This window comes from Ceratina calcarata, unplaced genomic scaffold (assembly GCF_001652005.2).
Source record: "Ceratina calcarata isolate Rehan_Ccalc_2016 unplaced genomic scaffold, ASM165200v1 scaffold115, whole genome shotgun sequence".
Lineage (NCBI taxonomy): Eukaryota > Metazoa > Arthropoda > Insecta > Hymenoptera > Apidae > Ceratina > Ceratina calcarata.
The window spans coordinates 193,468-202,203 of NW_017132445.1; the positions used below are offsets into that span (position 1 = coordinate 193,468).

Genomic DNA, 8,736 nt, shown 5'->3' on the forward strand with positions numbered 1-8,736 from the left:
CTTATGATACATAACTATTCTTCATATGATTCAAATGTCTCATAATTGTATTAACTAAATAATTCCTCAGCTTTTTTTATCAAAGACTGCAGATAAAATTTCACTGATAGAACTGTTTAAAAGTCTCATATTTTAGTTCACAGTTCCTCAGCAAATCTGACGGTTCTATGTTTCTTTGCACAATATATAATAACGCTATCATTCAAAAACTGTAGATAAAAGTTGATTCATGAAATTGTAGAAACCCTTGACGCTCGTAAGAAAGGAAGTTTCTCAGCAGAGGTTGCCAAGAAGCTCGTGGGCGAACCGAGTCACTATTCCTGATTATAAAAGCGAGAAAGACACGAACCGCGTTGATCTTCGCTACACCAGGGATTCGCGAACGCGTGGGCGTGCAACACATCCACGCACGGCCGGGCTATAATCGTGGCCGGTGCTGTCCGAACGGGGGAGCCGGGGCCGATTACCTTGGGACGTGTACCAAGCGTGTTATCAAGAAAACTCGGGGCGCGCGCGTGTTCCTGAAAATCTAAGCAACGCCGCATGTGGCCAAGAATTATGGACACAATTACGTTTCTACGTTTTGCACGATCGCTCGTCCGATCCTCAAGCATTACTTACGACCATTTATCCGCGATTATTTCCCGTGTTTGTTCGCGTGCGCCGCTCGTTATTCATGCGATAGCCACGGAGAAACCTAATGGAGCTGTTAGCAACAATTCTACCGGAGAAATTTTCATCTTTCATGGAGAAGGACTACAAAACGCATTTCATGTATTAGTAACTGTGTTACTTTTATTTACACTGAGGATCTGTTACTCATAGGAAATTCAGATATAGTAAAAATTTAACGCTTATAAAAGATGTCGACGATTAAAGAAAATTCTTACTACATTGCATTTTTTAAATAAAAAATCTGCGCTCTTTTAATTCTAACATTCTCGAATACTTTCAAAATTATAAAAATACGGATATGTAACTAATTAAAATGCAGATGATTTACATGAATGAATCGAAATAGACAGTGTATGTTATTCGTCGACACGGTAGATGAACTCGGGAATATAATAAGCTTTTGCTGGATTGAGGCAAACGTATTGGAGGTATAGAACGGTCTGTAAGATGTCCGGGAGAAGCGCGGAAAATAACGTTTTGCACCGCAAATTCCCAGAACGGCGTTCATAGTACGGACATAGAGCAACGCTCGCAGACACTGCTAATGAAGTTACTAACCCCTGTGCTAATATTAAAGAACCGCTTCCGCCGTTTGAAAACGGTTCTCCGTTGAATGTCAACGTACAATTAAACCATTCACTGCATTTGAATAACTGTACAATTAATTTTCCTAAAAAATTACATACCTGAGAATCGACATTTGAATATCAACGCAGAATCGTATTAAACTTGCATTCAAATTCCATTTGGGTAACAAGTTAACCAAATACAGCGTAAGAGATTTACAACAAAAACGCGTTTGGAACAGTTAGATTTCACAATGAAGTATTGTTTGGGGTTTGAATTTTATTTCCATGTAAAATTTTATAGCCGAAAGAAAGTGCCATTAAGCTACGGGAAAGTGAATATATTTTGACTTAATTATCGACATGTATCGGTGCCGATACGGGATCACTTTTTGCATTTACCTCAGTTTATTGCCACCGCTATCAAACTCCCGGCATTAACTCTATCACGGCTGCTCTGAAAAATCGTTTACAAGCCAGGCAGCCGGGGTATCTCCGGCGAGCATCGATCGTTAACTTTCTCGCGGACAAGCATCTTGTTGTTCGTGGAGATTCGGTGCAGCGTGTCAGCGGCGGCAGTTCTTACTTAGCGCACGACCTATTTAGTAGAACATATCGCTTATCGCCAGCGAGCGTACCGGTATCGCTCCTCTCGATTTTTCGTGGTGGCTCGCGTGCGCGCGAAAGTCACCGCGATAATATCGTTTGTATCGGGCGAATTGATGAAAAAATCGAGTTGGTAATCTCGCGTAAAGGCGTGCGTGCTGTCGTGACGAACGGCAGTCACGACTGCCGTTTTCCTTTTGCCTATTACGCAACGATTTGCGTTTATCTGATATAAATTTCATTATTCCCTTCGGATTGCAAATTCCGAATGATTGTTTCTGATTACGTGGCTTGATATGTAATTACATACTATGCACTCTGAAATTACTCAGTTCTGATTGCATTCTTGGGATCAAGTTAGAATAAAAATAACAGACTAAAAGAAACCGGATAGAATAAAATATTCATATTGTATACAAATTATTAATATGAAAAGAATGCAGAGGTCGATGCATTGAGAAGAAAAAATAATTTGATAGACTTGATATTAGAACAGGAAACGAGATACATGAATAAATTAAAGACAAGAAAGAATTGACACTTAGACATAACGTAACAACATAAATCTTAAGTGAAATAATAATTAATTAATCAGAGATAGCTTATCCTACTGAACTTTTGTGAAAGATACGAATACGAAGTGACACTGCGTTCGATATACGTGTCATAAATCCAGCCTAGAGAAATGTTGTGTAAACCGAACGAGTAGTCTAAATCCTGTTTGTCATCGGTCAGGTATATCGATCACTTTTGCTCGGAGAACGACACAAATGATCGCAATTAGCGATAGCACGAGTCTAGTTTAGTCGCTGTACCCAGCTTGACAAGAGCACGAGATCATTAATTCATATTCATGTACCTTCACGAATTCGAATTACCTTGTTTCATATTTTTCATATATTTGTATGAACGAATAGATATTGTTCGACAAATTATATTTTTAAATTCTCGTTTTCAGTATGCATTCAATATTTAAAATGAAAACGGAATTGCAGTTTTATCAGTGACTCGATAAATAAGAGAGATGATTGTTTCTTGTTTTATGGTTGAAAATACGGTACCCTGAAGCAATCATACGTATCTCTAATCTATCATACAATGCCGTTGCAAAATATCCTTGACACGTCATCGAGTGCACTGCGAATGGCTTCTCGCACGGTATACTCGTTTTCAGTACTGTAGCCTGTGAAGCAGAGATTTATTTAACTGCAACATTTGTACAGCGTTATATAAATTGATACACATAATTCCATCGTTCTTTTGTCTGTAGCACCTTGTGTTCTTAAAAAATTATTAGAAATGTACATCCTACTATCTCTGCAAAGAGTAGTTTTGGATAAAAATCTGCAATTTACCAATCGTATGTTTGATACCCAGAAGGTGTACTTTCTCAATGTTGTAAATCAAACTTGGTCAGTGGATCGAAGCCTACAATCGAATGCAAATATTCTTTTCCTGTTTAAAAGACAAAAAGGATGCGTAGCTTTCGTTGGAATTTCCACCCACGGTCTTTCCTTCTTTTTGATAAATCGCCAATTACTCGTTTATCTCGCTGTGAATCTTCAGTATCTGATAAAAGCAGGCTCCTTCATTGTTCTCGTACGAAACTGGAAGTTGGCCGGGAAACGGGAGGGTCGAAAGTCGCGGCGCGGTCAGGTAAAGTGGAACGATCGCGCGTAATCGTACGCAATCTATCGGAGAAAGTGGGCTAATGCGAGCTGCGATAGAGCCGGGACGCACAATGTCTTTGTTCCTGCTGATTTCATTTATTTATGCATTTTTTCAATCTGTGTTCTCGGATCGAGAGCAGATCAATTATAAGCGGAGCCGTGTTCACAAAAACCATGAAATATTGAAATTAAATTACAGTAATAACTGGCACACCTTTATAACATTGTTCGCGGCTTTCTCCGTTCCCTGCCGACGTAATGCGTCGAACTGAGAAGCGAGTCGCTAATTGTCGCGGTGCGGCGAATTAATTAAAGCGGAGGCGACGGGTGTCAATTACTCGGATCCTATTTCAATTTCTCTTCTTTCATTCATTCATAAACGCTATCAATTTTACGTTAACGATTTCCCTCACTGCTTATTTTCCTTTTCAAATTATTCCGCGAAAATCATTTACATACTTCGAAATTATTCGTGATTTATTATTAGATACGACTATGTGATTGACGATATTTTTTCAATTCAGATAGCCTCTAGTGGCTTAATAATTGGAATATTTGTCACGGTTTTTGATAGACTAAAAGCGAGTGTCCTGGGATGTATGAACGTGCATATGCTGTAGCTTGTAGTTTCTCATTACACGTAATCGAATACATTCAGCTTATTATACCGAACGAGCTCCGCGGATTTTCACAGGGTACGCGTAATGATCCCGAGCTTAACCCGGTTCGCGGAAGCAATAAAGGCTTTTAGCGTTTCTTTTGTACGCGTGTGCTTAACCTCTGCACCGTAACGTACATCGTGTCCGAACCTGTGATTTATTTACCGCAGAGGAAAGAGATAACGATCTAATCTGCCCCCGCTCAAAAAGGAGAACCACGAACGTCGTGTAAATCATCGAACGTTCTTACCTACGGATCTGATCAAGCAAAACCGACTGAATTTGTAAATCACCTAACATTCCTAACTATGGGCCTGATCAAGCAAAACCGACTGGCTGATTGCGAATGAGAAGTTATGTTGTTCGCGTTGCGACGATATCCTTGGATCACATACTTTTCCGCGATCCACAGGCGAAAATGAGTTTCTAATCGGCGAGCCCGATCGACGCGTGATCTCGTGAAACCCGCGGCTCATTATGTTTTCTTTAATAATAATCAGGCGCGATGATGTGTGAAGTAGTTAACAGAAAATGAAGTTGATTATCAGTAATAACTGTGATATGAAAAATATATGTGCTGCTCATTATTAAAGTCGAAAACTTGTATTAATTCTTTTTACTATATTTTATAACAACTTGTAATACAGTTCGTTGGCTTTTCATCAGTTTCATGATAAAAAGCAAATTGGTTCGCGGATGAAGTTATCAATAGGCTTCTTATGCGTATTTCCTATCAGATTTCACGGATCGTGCGAGATCCCACGATTACGGATCCGTTTTCGGCGGGTAGACAACTCTCAGACAACTGGTGGTGCCACGACCCCGAGGTCCTGTTGTATTTCACGATGCGGAATCATGCGATTTCGGGTTCGTGACCTCATGCGATCCAAATGAGATCTCGCAATTCTGAGGTTCTTCCAGCCTTCAAATGTATTCACTGGTAGACTGCAGATTCTTATACGAAATAAAACACGTTTTATTTCAATATTTTTATTAACCAATAAAGTCAGCAATCTTGATCGTCAATAGTGTGAGAGTAGTTTATGTACCAAGGATCTGATGCAGTTTTTTAATAACGCTATCACCTGCAAGAGACATGAGTTAATCGGTCGGTATTTGCCAATCTCGATAACGGTACTTGTTTGAAAATACAATTTAAAGCCTATAAATCCATCCTGGGCGAGCTTCCGCGTACTTTCGAATGTCTCCGCGCTTAATAACCGCATGTGCTCGCTTGTTCATTATACACGCTTTCGAATCGCGAGAGTGATACTAATTTGGCTACTTAAGGTTCTTGTCTGATTTATGTTGCCACACCTCATCCCAGAAATGACAGTATTCGAGTTACTGCTGTATTACATTCATTAAAATGATAACAATTTATGGTTATTCATTATATCGTAGTACTGAATCGTAATTAATGCAGCATCAGTGGACTTAATTTTATTTTTAACTTTAGAGTAGACATTTATGATTAGTCTTAAGATCATTGAACGAACGAATACCAAATTGTATATGAGCTGTTATAAAATTAGTTTGGTGTCAAAAATCAAAGCAGGTAATAAATACCGGATCCTTTATGATTGCAGGTACTCCAACGAGACATAGAGGCGCACGGTCGAATTGTCAGCTCGGTCGTCAAACTAGGAGACAAGGTTTTCGATCAGCAGCAAGAACAGCAACAAGAACAACAGGAACGGGAGAGGCAAGAACAGCGGGAACCGACACAGGCTTTGCGAATCGCGAAATCTCTGGAACGCCGATGGCATTTGCTGTTTCTAAGGGCTTTGGAGTGGCAGTGTCACATCGAGACGCTCGTATCTCGCATCAGCAGCAAGGTGAGTACTCGCAATTAACATAATACTCTTCTATGGATACATTGCCGAATTATGCATCAAATGATGAACGAGAAGCGATAATCGAACGATATATTTTACGAACGAAAATATTTTATGGAAGTGACGGTATTTCGAACGTCGAACGATATTAGCCGTGTGTATGAGTGTGGCTAAATTTTACGATTTTATTTTACGAGATCGATTTTTGTCTCTCTATCTCCGATGTTACGCCTTTCATCGCGCAAAAACCGCGGAACGAGTATCAATTTGAAACGTTAAACAATCGAGCGGTGAAAAACTCTCCACGACACCAGACGGTGTTCCCTGTTTGGCCATTAACTCAAGAAGATCGCGTAACGAATGCGTTTCTTCTCGTGCTCGTTCATCCACTCCCGTGAAAGTCTGTGTCCAAACACAGACGTTCGACAGAAAAATTTATTCATTTCACGCTCCGGCACGCGGGCTTATTTTATTTTATTTTTTATTCAAAGACCTTGAACTTGTACAAAATAATTCCCCGATAGACGGGTTCTATGATCCTTTTTCTTAGATCATTTCGGATCACTTTTGTATGTTAACGAGATGATTGCCTTTCGCGCGAGTCCCGTAATTTTAGTGCAACGAGGAAGTGCACGCGCTCTGATCGTGTAGGAGGCTCGTGTGAGTGAATATGATAATGCCTCGTCGAGCAAGTTTAGTTGTGGGTGTTTGCCATACGAGATTCGAGTTGAATCCTGGCTTGTTCGGTATTATTAAGAGTAAGTAGAACATTATTATCTAGCAGGGTTTGTTATGGTACAAAAAACTTTCGAAAGCATTAGGTATAAATACGTAGCACTAAATGAATCAACAAATGAGTAAGAAAGCTATATACTTAATAATGAAACGATATTATAGTTTGGTCGAACGGAAATCGCTTGTCATAAAATAAAATTATATTGAAGGTGCTGAAGGGTTGCTTATACTTCTATCACCCGGAAGGAACAAAACGTTTATTATTTCTGGTCGAAACTAGGGAACTACCGTTAGGTCCATTGTTCTCAAACCCCATGAACCTAGCAATAACGTTTCTAAGACCTGCGAAACAAGTACGAGGAGATTAAAACCGAGAGCACAATGGACTCGGTCTTAACGAAAATTCTGTAATTGGAAAATATATTTTGGAACGAGGAGGGACGGACAAAGCCTCTTGGGTATCGATACCTACGCGAGTCGTTTAGCAGGTAAAGCCGCACGGAAACGTTATGTTCCTGTTTTTATGGTCGTCCACGGGACTTAAATCCCTCGTGCTGGTCGCACTAAATTCACAGTTAGATAAAAACTGTCAGCCTGGAGAAATCGTTAATTATTGGTACACTCGATTGCATCCTGTTCGCGATACGTGCAATAAATCCGCGAGTATGTTCTCGATATTTTTTGCTATTTTTTTTTCTTATTTTTTTTCAAGTCTTCCGTGTCGAACGGAGCAACGGCTGTTCGATCCTGACTGCACGGTAAAACGATCTCGCGTATAAAGTTCGATTAACGTGTACAATGGTTTCACTTACAGTGTGCTAAACGCAACGCGTTTCCCGCCTAAAAACTTTCACACACTTTGTTCTCAATTTGAGAATTTGAAATTCTTCTCACCTCGTTCGTAATAGTATTCGATTTGATAAACTTTTGACGAGTGGTAAGAGATCTAAAAGCGATGTTTCTTGGTTTCTTGACAACTGACTTGATCATTTTATATAAGTTTGTGTTTACAATTTTCTACACTTTCGACGCACGCAAAATTTCGCTTTCCCTCGGTATCTCGATGAAAATCGCTATTAGCCTGTAGCCCGGAGGATTTTAGTGAAAGACACGTGAAGAACGCGTTTGTAACTGACTGAGATCGTGAAGACATTGAAGACCGAGAGAAAACGTTATGCATACAGTGAGGAATAGGGATGGTTAAGATATTTTTTTGAAAGCTACGATTGTAACAGTAATTTTTACTGTGCCTTCAAGTGAAAACAAGTAATTTTTACTGTGCCTTCAACAGAAACAAGAGAGAGTGAAAAATTAATATAAGCGTTACAAAATCAAAGTTACCGATCTCATATGTTAAATGCAATTATTGGTGTTGTATCACTTCGTTCTTTCTAATGCTTCTGTGTTAATCAAGCAAATTTTAATTGTTAGTTAATTGCTGAATCAAACCAGTTTAATATTATTTAATTATCATAATGATTATAGATTTTATATATTTATTGAAAAATTGATATAAGGAGCGCAAGTAATTTATTAAAATACATGAAAAATGAAATGCACGTCGTAACATTTAAACAATAAAAAGAATTTGTATTGCAATTCGTAAAATGATATTACAAATGTTGCAGTTTGCATAAAAATGAGTTGCGATTATATCCGACATTAATTAGTTCTCAAGCTCTTTACACAGTTTCCGTAGAAAGGCTGTTTTCTTTGTGTTTCACGGGGTCGCTGTGGCTAAAGGCGATCCCGTAGGTAGAAAATTACCTCATTTTCCGCGATGTTTAACTACTCCGTACGATGATGCACGCGGGCCGCGAGCATGAAAGCGGAATATTTATCAGCAGGTTTCACTGAGGAGATCCCTCGGTGATATATCACTGGTTGTCGATTGCCATCAACCGCATAGGATTTTTTTAAAACTATACGGAAATTCATTATTAAACCCGGAAACCTGTCGGAAGTAACGTGCCTTTAATTGGGAACG

At 39.2% G+C, this 8,736-nt stretch overlaps 1 protein-coding gene across 1 annotated transcript in view; it reads left to right on the plus strand.

Annotated features, from left to right (window-relative positions):
* Positions 1-8,736, plus strand: part of LOC108623434 (uncharacterized) — a 213,758-nt gene that overhangs the window by 49,689 nt on the left and 155,333 nt on the right. Inside the window, exon 7 of the mRNA XM_026812198.1 lies at positions 5,766-6,014. Coding sequence (XP_026667999.1) covers positions 5,766-6,014 — 249 coding nt within the window. The remainder of the gene's footprint in view (positions 1-5,765; positions 6,015-8,736) is intronic.